The sequence below is a fragment of the Pleurodeles waltl genome, chromosome 8 (assembly GCF_031143425.1).
Source record: "Pleurodeles waltl isolate 20211129_DDA chromosome 8, aPleWal1.hap1.20221129, whole genome shotgun sequence".
NCBI classification, from domain to species: Eukaryota; Metazoa; Chordata; class Amphibia; order Caudata; family Salamandridae; genus Pleurodeles; species Pleurodeles waltl.
Window position 1 is genome coordinate 987014579 of NC_090447.1, and position 18271 is coordinate 987032849.

General features: G+C 42.8%; 1 protein-coding gene across 17 annotated transcripts in view; it reads left to right on the forward strand.

Moving 5' to 3' along the window:
- MYCBP2 (MYC binding protein 2) overlaps positions 1-18271 on the forward strand; it is a 1769078-nt gene that overhangs the window by 118640 nt on the left and 1632167 nt on the right. For all 17 annotated transcript variants that reach the window (XM_069205243.1, XM_069205245.1, XM_069205247.1 and 14 more), the window contains exon 3: positions 3376-3591. In XM_069205243.1, coding sequence (XP_069061344.1) covers positions 3376-3591 — 216 coding nt within the window. The remainder of the gene's footprint in view (positions 1-3375; positions 3592-18271) is intronic.

An 18271-nucleotide genomic window follows, 5' to 3' on the forward strand; every position in this document is an offset into this window, starting at 1 on the left:
CAAGATGAGGAATGATTGGGTGAAGATCTCCAATGCCCTGAGAGGAGTGAGACCACTTTGTTCTTCAATCTTCAGTAGAAAGTACTTCTATTTAGAGTTGTGCTGGCAGGGGTTGAGAGGACGGCAACACTTGTTTTACCAAACCAATCGTGGCAACATGGTACTAAAGGTAATTCAATTTAGACTCTTGACTGTGGCCTGTGATTGCATGGATAAGGATGCAACTTGAAATCTGATGTGCTAGAAACTGTGGTAGTAAAAGATTATCCGTTGCTTTGGGAAATGAGTAGTTTAATTACATTCTGAAATGACATGCATTCTAACTTATCCAGAACAAATTATTCTGGCCCTACCTGTTCATCAGGGTAGACCTGGCAGCCATAACCACATGTAAAGAACTCACAATACACATAAATGTTCTGGAAAAGAGGATTATGTGAATTTCTGTAAAAGCTTCTCCTCTCATCATGCTTTCCCTCATTGCTTTTCCATGAATATCAACCTTGATTAGTGGTGATCACATCAGCCTACGGAGTCAATAAGCTACAGGCCTGTCATTGGCTATGCCGCTGTGGGCATATTTCCATTGGAACAACGTACTATGACAATTGCTGTGTAGTCATTTCTATCTAACAGGAACTAAATATTTGATTCACAATTTGTCTTCCCAAACTCTCAAATTCCAACAGATACGCCCCTCAGTACATTGTATGCTAGGTGTATTCGTAAGTATTTTAATAGGAATAAACTTCTGAAATGTGAAATTAATATTTCCATTAAGGCAGGCAACAAGGGAAAATAAACCTAGTTCTTTCCTATCGCAGCCAATAGGACTACTTTCTAGGGGTAGATGGAGCGTTTTCCCTTTTTCATATGCTCCTCAAATTGTCCTCAATGTAAATGTGCTTCTTAGTATAGTATTTCAGCATGCAAAATTTAAGAGGGACTCGAAAGTGAAACTTAAAATGAGTAGAGAATACATACAGGGTTTTTCAAAAACACTTTTGTTGGAACATTTGAGAGGCTACCAGCGTCTCCTGACAGATTATTCTACAAAAGACCTTGAATTTATAGAACACGTCTTCAGTATAAGCAAAATGAAATAATATGGATGAATTTACGTAAGAATTAAGTCCACAACGCTTTTTGGTGACAAAATTAACTTACTTTGTATGCGTAATTCCCTCTGTGGCATGCTTGGTGAAATGTGTACCTTTTTATTACTGAAGTGGTAAACTCACAAAGAATCAATTTGGAATGCCATGAGCAGGGAGATACTCCCCCGTGGGAAAAATTTTAGTTGAGTTGTCCAAGAGTATGCTGTTTAAAAACAAAAAAAAAAAACAAAAAAAAAAAAAAATCCCTTTTGCTGGCCTTTGTGCCAGTGTTTGAGGAGCGTGATCCTCCAGTTTAACCTACGACTTTTTGTGAATTACAACTTTAAACGTGAAGATTGTCCTCCCTTTTCCATGACCTCAGTGAGGAGAGCTAGTGAACACTGAACTTTTTGTTTTAGACCCTAGCAGATTTTTTTTCTTCATACACCATGCTACTTTATAATCTTACGTCTTTTTAATTTTCATCTCAATTAATGATTCTTTATACTCTGGCCTTAACTTTTGTTAATCTGTAGTTTTATAATGTTTTCATTTCAAAGCATTTTGTAGTTGCAGCAGGCAATAATTCAACTAAAATACACACATATGCAGTGCTTACACTTGTGCCGATGGTTACAGGTGGTGGGCAGCAGCAGTCAAATTTGTGAACTAGGATTTGTTTGATCACCAGACTTTGACCCAGAGTAAGAGTGAAAAAGACAAAAAAGTGAGAAAGTGGGAGGAAATGAAAGCTAGAATAGAAATGGCAAGTGAGGAAGCTGGAATTAACATGCTAGTCTGAATTAAGAGGAAGTAATGTATGGAGGTGGAAGAAAGACTATTCCTGCTTGATGACCCCAGTATTTTACAGCACTGTCTGTGGGCTCCTTAGAGATCTTTGCACCTATTTATTTATTTTTCACACATTAAGCACTGCAGATGTGGCACAGTACAACCTATCTCTTGTCTGACTTTGTCCCTTAAATATAAGCAGTACATGTCCTCCTTTCTAGCCTTGCTTTAGTAGGGTGTCAGGTGGTCTTTTAAAATACAGATGGTAAAAGGGTACTCCAGTAGTAGGAAGGGTACGTGTACCTCCAGCCAAATTAAAATATACATAGCTGTGTCATTAGCTTCGCATTACTACGTTTATCCCTAAGATCCTTCAGAAACAAACTTCTATGACTTTACCCCCCACTTTACATTGTTCCTGCCATTTCTGAAAGGGTGCCCTTCCAAGCTGGCGTATGTTCACGTTAAATTGAAAGTAAGAAATCACCTGTAGCTTTTCAGACGCTTTTTCCAGTGGGGCAGGTATACAGATTGGTAAACAACCTGCATCTCGTAAGCGTTACTCTAGGAGTGCCTCACTCAAGGCGGTTCTGCTTGGCTGTTCCTTTTCGTTACTGAGTTTGATTGAAACTTAAACTGTGCTTACTCTGACCACCTCCCAGTGTTTTCTAATTGATTTTTTTTATTCCTATTACTGTGAAGAAATTCGATACAATTGATAGGCGAAAGTTTGCTTGTGCATGAACTCTGATGTTCTTTTGCATCGACTTGGCCAACCAGCAGCAATCTTCCACTGTCCTTTGCCTCATCTTCTGCTGCTGATTTTCCGGCCTGTGACAGGGTGCCGAATTGGGAGTGGGCATGGAGGGTTGTGCATGTCAAGCAGCTGTAAGTGCCATGTGGAAGCAATGTGTGTTTACACTACAGTCGAACTACAGCTCTAAATCGAACAGTTCTCGAAGAATTAGTGTTCGCATTGCTGACTGCGTTTCCGATCAGTTGGTGATAGAAAATCACTTAAACGAGTGTAGTTTCTTGATTACACTTTTACCTAGGTCAAAGGTCTGTGGTTTTTTTTTTGTGGTGCTGTTAACTGAAGCGTTTCTTGTTGAAGGGTAAACAGTTTTTACACTCCCGAATCAGTGTACTATGTTTGAATGCTTGTTTATATATACGGTCAACGTCTTTCGTATCAGTGTGGTCCAGATTTGGGGCATCTAATTTGCATAATACTGTGGATTCGAAACTACAGCTTTTTTGAAGTCATGACGATCTTTGATTTAGAGCGGAGTCAGTTTGTAGGCTGTCAAGCAGTGCAGAATTTAATTTACCGTAGATGACCCCCATTTGGCACGACTGGTTGGAATGTTTGAACCAAAAATTAAACTAATAATGAACTTCATGTAAAGGAGCTATGGGCTCTCTGCCCTTAGCAACATTCGCTCTGCTTACATAAGCTGATAACGTTGAATGGTGTTTCTTTCAGACTGAAATCCTTGAGAATGCACTTTCCATACCAGATATCAAACTTCACAGCAATCCATCTGCTTTCAACGTTTACTGCAACGTGCGACATTGTGTCCTGGAGTGGCAAAGAAAAGAGGCGTCCCTGGCCGTGTCCTCCAAGAACTCGGTGCAGAGTGGTGATTCTGACAGTGATGAAGAGGAGGAATCCAAAGAGCCGCCCATCAAGCTTCCAAAGGTCAGTATCCACTCACACTTTCTAGAATGATTCGATTTGCTGCATCTTTTCAGAAATGGAGTTGCTAAATATCCTAGCTACGTTGTCTTTATTTCATTTAATTACTTCATGTAAATAAATGCTGTACCTATCTTGCATTTAGACGAGACTTGGTACAGAAGAATATTAAAAAAAATTCCACTGTTTAGCCGTTACCTAAAGCAAGTTAAGCATTACCATATTTACCTTGTATGTGTCACCTTCCCTTAGAAAGTTGTTTGACAATTTGAAAGCTATTTATGCATGGCCGCAGGTCGCGCTGCTAATCTGGTCTAGCGACAGTTTTACCTTTTTAGTCGATCTGTATATTTTTAATTGCTTGTCACATTGAACATTTATCCTTCTTTTGCTTGTGTTCAGTTGTACAGATATTTGCAGACAACACCTTTTTTCAATTTTGAACTTCGTCGGGGCTACAGTAAGAGAGCCCTGCTATAAAAAAAATAATGCTGAATTAAAACACATACATACACGGGGGCTTTCGGGTATCGTTTCAGTTGATCAGTTCAACTGTCATTCACGTTTTGCTTCTGCTCACCACAGCATGTAGCATTGAGTAATGGTGAGCCTTTAGCTCTCTTGTTCTGTGAATGACTGCATGTTTCCTGACCACATGTGCACACCCTACTAAGAAGAAGCGCACTTAAGCCCCAAGGTTGGGGAGCCATACTTTACTTTGCCAGTGATTTTCTCATTTTTATTTACTACTTTTTTAGGAATTCTTGCATGGTTGAGCTATGTCTTCAAGTTTCAGGAATTCAAAGCCAATCGTAACTTTCCTTTGTGCCAGTAATAATTCTACTTCAGTGGCATATATGGCTGTAGATACACATGCTCTGCATACTCCTGCCAACAAGTATTGGGTCCAGATGTGTGCAAGTTGTTTTTCTTCAAAGAAGTCTCCCGAGTCAGGAGACAAAGTGACTCCCTCTCATGGTGATAGTGCGCAAGGGCATTGGCTCCATTGTTAGATAGTTTTTTCCCCATCGGGTTTGGACATGTTCTTCTGTGCACCAGTTAAAGACCATTTTTTTGGGCTCCATTCGGTACAGCTACACCTCTGTTCCCGTCGGTATTGTTCTCCATCGTGTTCTCCATATCGCCTTTAAAAAATAAAGAAAATCGTCACTCAGCAATTCGACATGCTTTACTCGTGGCTTTTGTGCCTTAACCGCCCACGCTTCTTTGCTTACCTCAATGGTCTCCAACTACGATGAGCTGCTAATGGATAAGACTCAATTTCGATTTTGTCCTAGCTGCCATGCAAAGTACCCTCACACCAACGTCCACCAGGTTTGTATGTAGTGCCTGTCTCCTGACCACGACGAGGCGAACTGTGAGGCCTGTCGATCGTTCCAATCAAAGACTTTGCAGGATCGCAGCCCGCATCGGAAAGAGATGTACCATAAGGACCGCGAGGTGACCCCCAATATCTTCAGACTTCTTGACCATGAACTGGAGGAAGAACTGCACGAGGCCTCGGCAGCAGAAAAGGAGGCTTTTTCCATTCTGGACTCCATCAGATTCGGAATTACAGCTCAGTGTGCAGATCCAAGATCTTCCTTCAGGTCAAGGGCAGTGAGTACTTATGACCCCTATCCAGCCTACTAAAAGACACTTGGTTTCGACCGAAACTTCAGCTCCTGGGCCCCCATTGGCTTCAGGCCATGGTAGGCATTGACCATCTGCTAAGGATGCCCGCCCCTCCAGCCTGTCACCAAAAGCCAAGCCAAAACACACCTCTACTATTCCGAGCTGACCAGTCTCTGTGCCGAGCCGATGCTTTTCCTCATCAGCTCCAAGTGTTTCCACCTCCACAACTTCTTCGAACATCTCAGCACTGAAACACAGGTCACCTTTGATTCCGGAACATACCACCTCGGCACCTGAACCGATGTTAGAGACTATGGCTGAGAAGATTGAACCGAAACAGAAGAAAATTCATATTCAACCTTCTACGGGATGTATTTTGCCAAAAGCAATGCCTGCTCCATCTAAGCACCAGCTTACTTTCGAGAAGGCTGTCAAACTACCCGCACCTCAGAAAAAGGACTTTGCCACTAGTCCTATACATCCACCCCTGCCTGTTTCGTCACCACCCCTTCCACCTCTACCTCTCTCACCACCACCACCTTTTTCCCCACATCACACATTTAGTAATATAGGTGAGGGTACAACACAAGGCTCCACACAGTCTTTCACAGGGGGTCAAGGAGAGGGTGATAATATGCATCAAACAGCCATAGATACATAGGATGATACCCATGACATTAACCCCTTTCCCCCCCCAAGCTGCCCCCCTCCCCCTTTGGTTAACAACCCAGACCTCTACCCAGCTAAGCCTTCACGTCCGGATGATGCAACATCATTCCACGATCTAAAAGCCATGGTAGTTACATACCACCAGGTCCCAGTTCACAAAGACTCAGTAGAGGAGGACTTTCTATTTAAAGCCCTAACTTCCACTACCAGGGCATGCCCATGCTAAAAGGGATGACCAGAAATGCTGATACGATCTTGAAAGAGCCATTAAGGGCACGTATTATTACTCCATGTGTGGATGAAAAATAAAAGGCTGCACGGTCAGATCCTCAGTATATTAAGGGACAACTTCCTAAAGACTCGTTAGTAGTATCTAATGCTTGTAAGAGGGCTAATTCACTAACATCAGATGCTCCTCCTCTGGATAAAGAGTCCAGGTTAATTGATGCATCTGGTAAAAGAGTAGCAACTCGTGCAGCTAACCACTGTCCACAGCTAATACTCCAGGGTTATTAGCAAGATACGACAGAGCCCATTGAGATCAAATGGAAGAATTGCTACAATATCTCCCCGAAGAGTATAAGAAAAAGGGCCAGCAAATTGTTCAGGAGGGTAAATTAATCTCCAACAATTCTACTAAATGTGCCCTCGATGAGGCGGTCACAGCAGCCAGGGATGTCAATACAAGTATTTTATTATGCAGACATGCCTGGCTTTAATTTTGAAGTGCAGTAGACAATCGTAAATATCCCATTTGACCAACATCATCTGGTTTGTACCAAACCCTAGAAAAAATGAAGAAAGACAACAAAATTACTAAATCTATGTGGGCACTTCAGACTCTCAGTGCCCTTCAGACAAACATGGCCCTAAAATAACTTCAACAGATGGCGCTATCTCCTCTTAGAGGCAGCGATATCAGAGGTTTTTGCTGAGGCTCATATAGGGGAAACAATTCCAAAGGACGAAGGAAAGGTGCCTTCACTCGTGCCACCTCCTCCACCTCCCAACAGTGCCTTGGGGCCAGCTGTAGCAAGCAGTTTTGCCCATTCTGTGTCTATGGGAAAATGTGTTCATACATATGGCCCTAGCTTCTTATTCCTCATGACCATTTAACACTTGCACAGGGATGCATACCCAAATTTTTCCCAGCTTGGAAGAACATAACAGATCAGTGGGTGATGGACATTATCCAACATGGTTATTGCCTGGAGCTCATCAAAACACCTCCAAACATACCACCAAGAAAATACAAATTTTCCAAAGAACATCTAGATTTGTTAAAACAAGAAGTGCAGACTCCTTCACAAAGGAGCTATAGAGACTGTTCCTCTTGAACAAAAAGGGGCAGAATTCTACTTCCTATGCTTCCTCATCCCCCAAAAAGATGGGTCTCTTTGACCTATTTTCAGACCTTGCAATCGTTGCATCTTTTCAAAACACTTTCACATGGTAACCTACAGGATGTGATCCCTCTGTTACAGGAAGGAGACTTTGTCTGTGCTAGACCTAAAGGATGCTTACTTTCACATTCCAATTCACCCAGCTCACCGCAAATATCTCAGATTCATTATACAAGGCAGTCATTACCAGTTCAAGATGCTTCCACTCAAAGTCACTACCGCACCTCAGGTATTCACCAAGTGTCTGGCAGTAGTTGCAGCACATCTATTCATGTCTTCCCATACCTCGACGACTGGCTTATCACAGCCAGTATGTTCACATTATGCCAAGAACACACATAAACCACTCTTTATCCTCTTCACCAATTAGGGTTCACAATTAATATACAGAAGTCTCACCTGCAACCCTCACAAATTCAGGAAGCTATCCTCAATATACAGTTAGGGACTAGCTTACCCGAATTCAGTCAGAATTCAAAACATCTCAACGTTGATAAAACAGATATCGCCCAATCAACTTATAACAGTCAGAACAGTACAGCGACTTGTAAGAATGATGGCATCTTGCGTTGCAATAGTAGCATATGCGAGACTACATATGTGTCCACTTCAGGAATGTCTGGTTAACCAGTGGTCTCAGTCTGTTACACGATCTAGTGTTGGTAAGCAGCCGTATTCATCTCTCACTGTAGTGGTGGACATATAAAACCTATCAAAGAGACAGATGTTTCTTGACCCTGTTCCCCTGATCATTCTCACAGCGGATCACACAATGGAGTGCCCATCTCTAGGACCTCACAATACAGGGACTTTGGAACTCCAAACATCAAGCCCTACACATCAACTACTTGGAACTTCAAACCATTCATAAAGCACTGAAGGTTTTTCTAGTTCACTTGATGGGCATGATTGTTTTAGTCCAGACGGACAACACAACAGCTAGATTTAATCTACAAAAACAGGGGGGCACACTCTCTCTCCAATTATCCAGCCTGTCTCCGTCAGTTTGGTGCTGGGCAATATGTCACTACATTCATTTGTTAGTGTAACACCTCCCAGGCATGAACAACACTATTGCCGACCTCCTCAGCATGATGTGGCAACAAGTCCACAGGTAGGAACTCAACCCATGAGTACTCCTCTCGTACTTCCACAGGTGGGGGTTGTAGGAAGGTTGCCTGGTGTGTGGCGGGCACCTGTGTTTGCATCTTATACCAGGTCCAGACAACCCCTATTAGTTAGTGAACGGTCTAGGATGCCAGGGCCGCCTAGTGGTAGCTGAAGTGAGCAGCTAAGATTTATGGAGGATGCGTGTAAAGCACTTGCAATACCACAGTAGTGACACAGTCATTATCAGAAATGAAAGGAACCTCACATGTTGCAGAAATAAAGGTACTTTATTATAGTAACACTGAACTAGATTACTCATAGGCAGTCCCCCCACTGGAGCAAAGCATACACTATATATTCACATGGTAAGTATTAGGAATTAGCATAGAAAAAACAAGCAGCATTGGCATGAAATAGGAGAAAATAGTTGGGGGGGGCAAACTATATACTAAAATAGTGGAATGTGAAGTCTGGTCCTCCACCCAAGGATGTGGAATAGTGAGTAGGGAGCTGGGAGAACTTGGAACCCCAAGAGGTGAGTGCCTAGAGGACACCCAGCGACCAGGAGAGCAGAGGTAAGTTCCTGTAGACTAACAAGGGGACTTGTAAAAGGAAGTTTGTAAGCACAGCACCAGCCCAGTGGAACCCAGTGGTGTATTCCAGAATTAGAGGACCTGCAAAAGAAGGGGACAGAATCAATTCCACGCAGGAGTGTCCAGGTGGGGGCAGGAGCTGCTGCCCATCCTTCTGTGGGTGAAAATCCAGATCGATGATGGAAGATGAAGGTCCGCTATGAAGCCCAGGAGCTGCAGAGGAGTCCCTGAAGTTGTGTAGAAGCTGTCTCCTGCCGGTCGCCGGGCCACAGATGGGAGAGTGGTCAGGAGGACCACCAACAAGCCTTGTCAAGTGCAAATCTGGACAGTAGAAGATTTGCAGTGCTGAAGAGGACCAGCAAGGTCCAGGGGAGTCTGGCCTGACCCTCAGCTGTCGGTAGAGCCAGTAGAAGCAGTTGTAATCCCCCACAGGCAACCCACTGGCAGCAGGACAATATTTTGCAGTGAGGCTCAGTCAGCACAACCGGAAATGAGTGCCACATCGCTGGAGCAGGAGAGAGAGGAGACTGTCCTTGCAAGGATGAAGTGCTGGAGGCCTGGGCTACTTTGAGCCTGAAGATCCCTCGGCGCAGGAGTCAACAAGCCTTGGTTGCTGCAAGAGTCGCGATGCACTAGGATTCTGTCCTGCAAGGAGAGGCATGTGCTCACCATCTCCCAAGTTGGACAGAAGGCAGAGAGGACCACTGAGAATTACCACCTGTGTTGGAGGATCCACGCAGTTCAAGCAGAGAGCAGATCCCAGCAGCCGGACGGTGATGCCTTAGGTGCCGGAGGATGCAGGGCAGTGACTCCTTCACTCGAAGGGAGATTCTGTCTTGCTTTTTTGGTGCAGCTGAAGTCTTGCCAACCCCAGAGGATGCACAGCCGTGGAAATGTTGCAATTGCTGGAAGGAGCCGGTGAAACAATGTTGCAAGGCGAGGTCGTCTCTGGAGTTGCAGGCATGTTTGGTTCCTGTGAAGTCCAGCAGTGGTTCTGGTGGCCAGGAGCAGAAGTGGTAGATGCAGAGATGTCTTGATGGCGTCTTGCACAACGAATCTTGGGACCCACCCGCAAGGAAGTCCCTAAATAGCTATAACCGGGGGCTTGGTCACTCTGCATTCAGCTGTCCTGGCCAACCAGATGCTCCCAGGGGCCTCTGCCCATCTTGTTTTCAAGATGGCAGAATCAAGTGGCCACCTGGAGAAGCTCTGGGCACCACCCTAGGGGTGGTGATGGACAGGGGAGTGGTCACTTCCTTTCCTTTTTGTGGTTTTGCATCTGAGCAGGGACCGGGGGTCCGTGGACTAGTGCAAACCAGATAATGCAGGAGGGCACCAAATGTGCCCTTCAAAGCAAGCCAGTGGCATGGGGAGGCTACCCCTCCCCAGCAGCACCTATTTCCAAGGGTAAGGGTGTTGCATCCCCTCTCCCACAGGAAAATCTTTGTTCTGCCTTTCGCTGCTTGAGCTGGTCAAGTAGCAGAATGGCAGAAACCAGTCTGAGGGACTGCAGCATCATGGGCTGCTCGCAAACCCTGGATGACTGGTAGCAGCACCCAGAGTGCATGGAATCATGCCACCAATACTGGCATTAGTACTATGATATGATTCTGACATGTTTGACACCAAACATGCCCAGGTTTGGAGTTACCATTATGTAGCTGGATCACAGATAGTGACCTATGGCCAGGACATGGTAAAATGGCTTCCTGCACTTAGGAAGTCCATTGCATTGGAACTGGGATTTGTAGGGGCACCTCTGCTCATGCAGGGGTGCCCCCACACACAGGAACATGCACCCAGCCCTTTGAACTGAAAGGTCCTACCATACGGTTGACTTAGTGACCTGGTGTAGTGACCAGAAGTGAAACGGTGCATGCACCTTTTCACGCTGGCTGCAATGGCAGACTTGCTGACAGTTTATATGGGCTCCCATGGGTGGCATAATACATGCACCACCCCATGGGGGGGGGACCCCTTGCGCACCAGTGCCCTGGGTACCTAAGTACCATATACTAGGGACTTGCGGGGGTACACCAGTATGCCAACTGTGGGGTGTAAAGGGTACCAAAGCAACCACATTTAGAGGAGAGAGCACAGTCACTGGGGTCCTGGTTAGCATGATACAGTGAAAACAGTCTAAGCGCACAGGCAAAAAGTGGGGGGAACGGGGTAACCATGCCAAAAAGAGTGACTTTCCTACAGGGGTTTACACAAATAGACCTGCAACCGTAGACAAAGCAAAATGCTAAGACTTTGCCTCCAGGCTCCCACACCCACTATCCGAAAGTAATGCTCTATGGATGAACTGGCCAGGGATTTTTGCTACACTTTTTCACTTCTCCCTCTTCTTCCGTTTGTTGTTTTGGAAACTCCTGCAGACGTCTCATACCCCCATTCAAATAGCTGCCACTTGGGCTCAACAACCATGGTTCACCAGATTACTCAAATTTTCTGTAGTACCTCACAAGAAGCTTCCCCTCAACCCGGGTCTTCTCACACAAAACCATGGACAAATCAGGCACCCAAATTGACTCCTGAGGTCTCAGAGTTTGGTTATCTCAGTATTGCTTGTCACATTGAACATTCATTCTTCTTTTGCTTGTGATCAATTGTACAGATACTTGCAGCTAACAGTTCAATTTTGAACTTCGTCAAGGGCACAGTGAGACATATTAGTCTCTAGGCAAATTTAAAAAAAAAAAAACATTTTAATTCTATTCCACTAAAAAGCTATAATTGACAAAATGCAGTCATATAGCATGTCTCTAAATAAACCATCTGTATTATGAACATACATTAGGAATCAAATGCTAAATCCTATATTGGTTTATGTAGTCTGTAGTACATCAACATTATATCGCCTTACAACTGTAACTAATATGGAAATTACATATGAAAGTAATACAGTTACCAAACGTAAGTAAATTACTTGTAGGGGTACTATTCAAATTATGCTGTGCCTGGGCAGAGCAATGAGCCATACATAGCAGAACCTGAAAACATATATTTATAATTTTCCAGGGCTCATTTGTATCCTTAATATTGATAAAGGTTGGTACATAATTTTTAATATGTACAATGCCTTAACATATATGGCACCAGTTTTTCACGTCCTGTTATTTAGATAATTACCTTCTTTGGATACACTTCAATTAAATTGAAAAGTACCTATAAAATTGTATTCAGTGACCAATCAAAAACTATTGTTAAATTAGTCAAACCAAATGATGTCAATTCATGATAGGCTGGAGGACATACCTCTCCTTGTGATCCACCAATAGTAATAGGTGTTAATGTATAATTTAATTAGTCTTGTGGCTGTAACATGTCACTGTGGTCAAGTAACTCAGTGTAGGTATGCAGTGCATCACAGCAGCGCCATGAATAAGAGAATATATATTCACTTTAAAAACTAAAGGTTACAGGAACGTTACAGTTAAGTTCTGAATTCACTTGTACAAAAACACAAAAATTCACTATTTATAGTTATCTCAAGTAACTGTAACTCATTCCTTTATGTAACTAGAATTCACGCCTCTGCCATGCACAGTTTTTTCTTCAAAACTTTTACTGCGAATAATACACTTATATTATCAATGATGTTATCAAAGATGTTATGAGTGCCATAATTTTGGGGGTAATGAGCAGTGCATGGCGAGGGCGCAAGTTATAGTTACTTGAGATAACTATAAACTGTTGAATTCCTATGTTTTTGTATGAGTAAATTCAGAACCTACCTACAATATCCCTGTAACCTTAATTTTTTTTTAAAGTGAATTTCTATGTTTTTTAATTCTATTTCCTAGCTAAAACGCCCCTGAAACTTTATATATATGTATATATATATATATATATATATATATTTGTTTTTTTAATGTAAAGTAATTTGCATTGCTATACGTTACTCCAACCACCACTGCGCATGGCCTTTGGCCAGGCCCTGTGACCAACCCCCTATAACCACCCAACCTTGCACTGCCCATTACCTTTGGCCATGTGTGGTGGGGTTGGTTGCAGGGCCTGCCTGGCCCGAGGCCAACCCCCCACAACCATCCAGCCCTGAGAGAGTAATTCAGAGAGACAGCCATTTAGGGTTTGATGAATGATATACATAAAATGAGATATTTTAGGACAAATGAAAAAGAAAAGTGTATTTGTCATTTGAAACAAGTGAAATAACCTATCAGTATAAAGTTTTAACTATTGAAGATCAGATTAAAGCAGGGAAAAGACCAATGACACATCTGGAGTAGACCACTCAACTTTCAGTGTGTGTGTGTGGGTGGGGGGTGTCTGTGACCTTAACCATTACACCCCAGGTGACTCCTTACCCTGCTGTTTCCAGACATATCTATGACATTCAGCCTCTGTATGTGATAGGAAAGAAACCAGAATATTCCATTACTAAGAAGGTTTAACAGTCAAAACACTGGTCAATAAACAAACACACTGCCAAGGGATACTAGGATTTGAACCTTCAACCTCCTGAATGACAGCACAAGACCTTGACCATTAGGCCAGAAGTGACTCTGTAACGTTCTCCATCCATACGTAAGTATTACATTTGTACCAAACAAATTGCTAATCTTACTCTTTGAAGACATTGCGTGGAGAGACCTTTTCAATCTCTCCCTCGCTCCCTCCCTCCCTCCTTTTTTTTTATATATATCCCATCCCATGATAGAAGAAAGAGAGAGACGGGACCGTGAGGGGAGCCTCCCTGCGTCTTGGGGGAGCAATGTTTTCATCTGTTTACTTGCACGCATATTTATGTGCAGGGAAACAGATGCAAACTCGGCTTTCTGACAGCAGGAGCTGTTTTGGGCTTTATCTTTTGCCTGGTGGGAGCTGCCAGCTGGTCTCTTCATACAATGACTTCAAAGGTTAAGACTAGCAATATGTTTAGTATTTGCGAATATTGTGCGGCATGAATATAAATATTTTTAAGTTCATAATTTGTCCCTCAAAGACCTCTATATCACACCCCTGGGTCAGGGTACCTCCACCCTACCCCTTATTCCACCTTTCATTTTATATTTTTAGCTCCAGGGACCTTGTCCCATTACCTAAAATGGTGGCTGCAACTTTCTGGTCAGGTCACGGCCAGCCAATCACAGCATTCCTGTTGGCGCACACATTTGTGAATATGTAGTGATCGGCGAGAAAAAATCGCAGCGGATCAACGGCCTGAGATATACAAATTTATTTTCTCATGAATGTCTCAAAAAATATTGAAGAGATTAACACCAAATATCCAAAACCTAAATCTGTGTACTGAACCTTTCTTTCTGCCAAATTTGGTGTAATTCTGTCCAGCAGTTCGGGCTGTAGTTGTGTTCAAAATTCCTATGGGAATTATAATGGGAAACACACTTTTTTTTTTTTTTTTTACATTATTTTTTTTACCCCCACTCTCCTCCCTTTTTTTTGCTTGTCCCCGCTTGATGGATCACTCCAAAACTTTCCATGTTTAATAAGATTCTCTGGAGCACCTTTTTGGGGGAAAATTTATTTGAGAATTGTCAAATGGCGCCAAAGATTTAGGCAAGTCAAAAAGCTCTATTTCTATGGAAACATGGTCGTAACTCTAAAACCTACTGGTGGTATTACCTGCTATGATCGGAGGTTTCCTCTGTTTTCCCTGCATGCAGTCATGCGGGCAGGGAAACAGTAAAAACTATCGCTCTCACAGAGAGGTAGCTGCATCTTTAGCAGATCACACTCGGTGACAGCAATGCCTTCAGGCTCCCCCCGCAGTCCCCAACCATTTTGACTGGGTGCCCTAGGGGGCACCCAGATGACATGGCCAGACCATTGGGGATTAGGTCCCTGAGGCCGAGGTAATCCAGGCAAGGGGTGGGATGTGTCTAGGCTAGAGGATGGAGTCTCTGGGGCAGAGAACCTGGAGAGGGGTGCCACACAGCCCCCCCCAACCCCCCCCAACCCCTCAAAAATATATTAAGGCCGGGGTCCCACGGGATGGTGTCCCCGGGGCTGAAATCAGCTGGGGGCTATTTCCCCCCCTCCCCCCCCCCCAAAAAAAAATACACCCCCCCACCCCCCCGGCCAAAGTTTGGGTGGTTTGAGGAGTTGGCTGCTAAGGTAACTACAACTCACACCTGCGCCATGCTGCTAATGAATACACACATTGCCGCACTCATGGCATCTTTGATAACATAATTGATAATATCAATGTAATATTTGGAGTAAAATGTTTGATGAAAAAACTGTGATTGGAGGGGTGCAAGTTATAGTCATCCTACAACATGAGTTAGTTTACTTGAGATAACTAACTATAACAGATACATTTCTATGATTTTGTACGTTTAAAATGTGAGCCTAACAATAACGTCCCTGTAAGCTTTGTTTTTATTTTATTGTGTGTATATGTATGTATATGTGTGTGTGTGTATATGTGTGTGTGTGTGTATATATATATATATATATATATATATATATATATATATATTATGCGCCACAAGTGCGAAGGAAAACCAAAACAAACAATACTACCCATTATGATGTGTAAAACTTGAAATTTCTCCGGCCGCCATGAGCGTGAAGGAAGAACAAAACAAACAATGAGAAATAACTGGTATTTATGCAAAGTGCTTCAATAGTGCCCATTGCGCTGTGTAAAACTTGAAAGTGCCACGAGTGCGGCGGAAAAACAGAACAAAAAAGAAGTAGTAACTGGTAGTCCTGCAAATTGCCCCAATACTGCTGATGGAGTTACCGCTGTATAAAACTTGAAAGCACTATGGAGCGCGAAGGGGAAACAAAGTAAACACTGTACAATGTGAAGTAACTGGGAGTCATGCAAAGTGCTCCAATACTGCTGATTGAGTTTGCGCTGTGTAAGACTTAAAAGCTTCATGGAGTCAGAAGGGGAGAGACAAAAGAGAATGTCAACCTAAAAAAAAAAAAAAAAAGTTCAGAAACCATGCATAAAACACGAACGCTGTGTAACTGTAGTTGGCCGGTGCTCTTGAGGAGGGCTAAACACTGGAAAATGCATAATGTATGCATGCCTTTAACAAATGAATTTGCAAAGCAAGCTCATGAACGAATTAAAGTGATGGGCATGAGATGGGTGTGGTTTAAGCCCACAGAATAGATGACAACAGGTCAGAAGCGCTTGCACACTTGAACTAAAAAGCAGTGTGACGGTTGACAGACTCAAGTTATCTGTCAGCTGAGGAATGAAATAACATCTTGTTTAATATAAATAAAATTGTTTACAAAATAATAAATACAGTTTGTATCATGCTGTTGACAGTTGAGTTGTGATTACCTGTTTAAGGGTGATGTTTCAGGGTAAACATGGTCTCAGACTGTCTTTCAACCTTCCTGACCGACAGTATGTTTCATACAAAAATCTTGTCCTTTTATAAGCCAACGCCAGTCAGCATCTGTTAGACATTATTAGCACTAGTGAGGGCACATGCATTATCTTTTTTTTTCTTTGTTAACTTATTTTTTTTTCTTCCAAATGCTTGATGGCATGGTGAATTCTCCCAAGAGGAACTATAGACATACTTTTCTCCTCTGCTGTGTGCAAATAGTGCATGTTTCAGTGTATTTGTTTACAGCAAGGTGACCTCAGTCACATGCACTCTAGTCCATCCTGTGGCAACTTCTCTTCCAGGAAGTAATATTTTGCATTAACACAGCAGTGCCAAGCTCCTGTTAGCCACCACTCCTTTCCCAACTCTTCACAGGAAGAGTTGGATCAGTGAAGCTTACTTACCCCACCTTTCTCTTTAGCAAGTTGGAAATGATGGGATGCATTGGCATCTCTGATGATTGGAATGAACCCTCAGGCAGCACATGGTTGAAGCCTATGGCGCAGAGGCTGCGTTTAGTTAGTAAGGCTGCCCTGTTATGTGGTGGGCAGTCTAAAAGACCAGAGAGTGCCAGGGCTGGAAGTAGGTAATCACGGGAAACGTGGCATTTGACACACGTGCCTACGAAATAGTTCCATAGTGGTTAAAGTATTATCTAAGTATTTCATTTGAAGAATGAGGCAGGAAATGTAGTGTATGGAGCCCTGAGAACCTTGCTAATAAGTCAGCTCTGGTTGAGACACTTGATTAAGTAATGGTCCAAAACAATCACGGAATGTAAATACCAAGTAGTATCTGGCTCGTGCGAAGGCCTAAAAATTGAAGATAACTGCAACAAAATTTCTGTTGTTCAGGTGAGTCTATCTTCCTCATTTTAACTTCCCTCATGTTCTATCCACAAGAGTATATTTGCGATTAGACAGTCCCAAACCATTTTCGTATCCACTCCCTTTTTCTATACCAATGCCTCTGTATGCCATTCCTAAACAGCCAGAGCTGCCTCTTTAGAGAGGGATTAGCGTAACCATATATTCAACACGGCCCCTGATAGACTTTGCACAGAATTGGTCAAGTTCCTAGTTCAGCAGCCGTTACAAAGGCTTTTATGACTAGTCATATGTCGCTCAAGGCAAACCACTGGCAAAGCCTCTGATCACACAGCTTAAGCAATTAATCATGTCAGGGAATCCTGTTGCTGTACAGCGCGTATAGAAAATGTGAATGTTTTCACATCGATTGCATTCTACTTAATACTGTGCTCTCTTACTGCTCTGTACTAAGCTGCCATTGTTTGCATCCATTAATATTTGAGCGTATTAATGATAAACATTCGTATTGAATCTCCAGCCATTGTTGCCAAAACGGAGTACTGCTCTTTGCAAATCAAAAATAGATTTCGATCTTTAGCAATTGGTACTGTATTGAGCTTTTCTTTTGCATGCTGTCCTGCTTATTTCCTTTTGCAATCTCACATTGAGCATTTTTCCAGTGAGGCATTTCCTCGAAATCTGTTGGGATTTTCAGGCTTGAATATCATTTTTTTGTTTAAGGGAATCCATTTAGGGAATTCATCTCTTTATTGGATATTTAAATTACGTGATGCACATAAGGCGGGGCACAGTTAATTTAAACTATTCAGCTTGAGGTGCTCTTTGATTTTTTTTTTTTTTTAGCAGATGTCTAGTGGTGGGGAAGACTCCCTTTACTCTAAAGTAATTTTTTTTTTTCTGGGACTTTTCTTGAAACAGTGAACTGGTGTATTCACTTATGCTTGATGTAACCATATCCCTTTGTTGTAGGAAATCACGTGCTGGGCACAGTGATCTCTGTGCATAACTTTATAAAAACAGTCATTGGCAAACCGAACAGGATTGACCTTCACACTTGTTTGCTGACAAATGCAACACAAAAGTGCCTGCTTTAG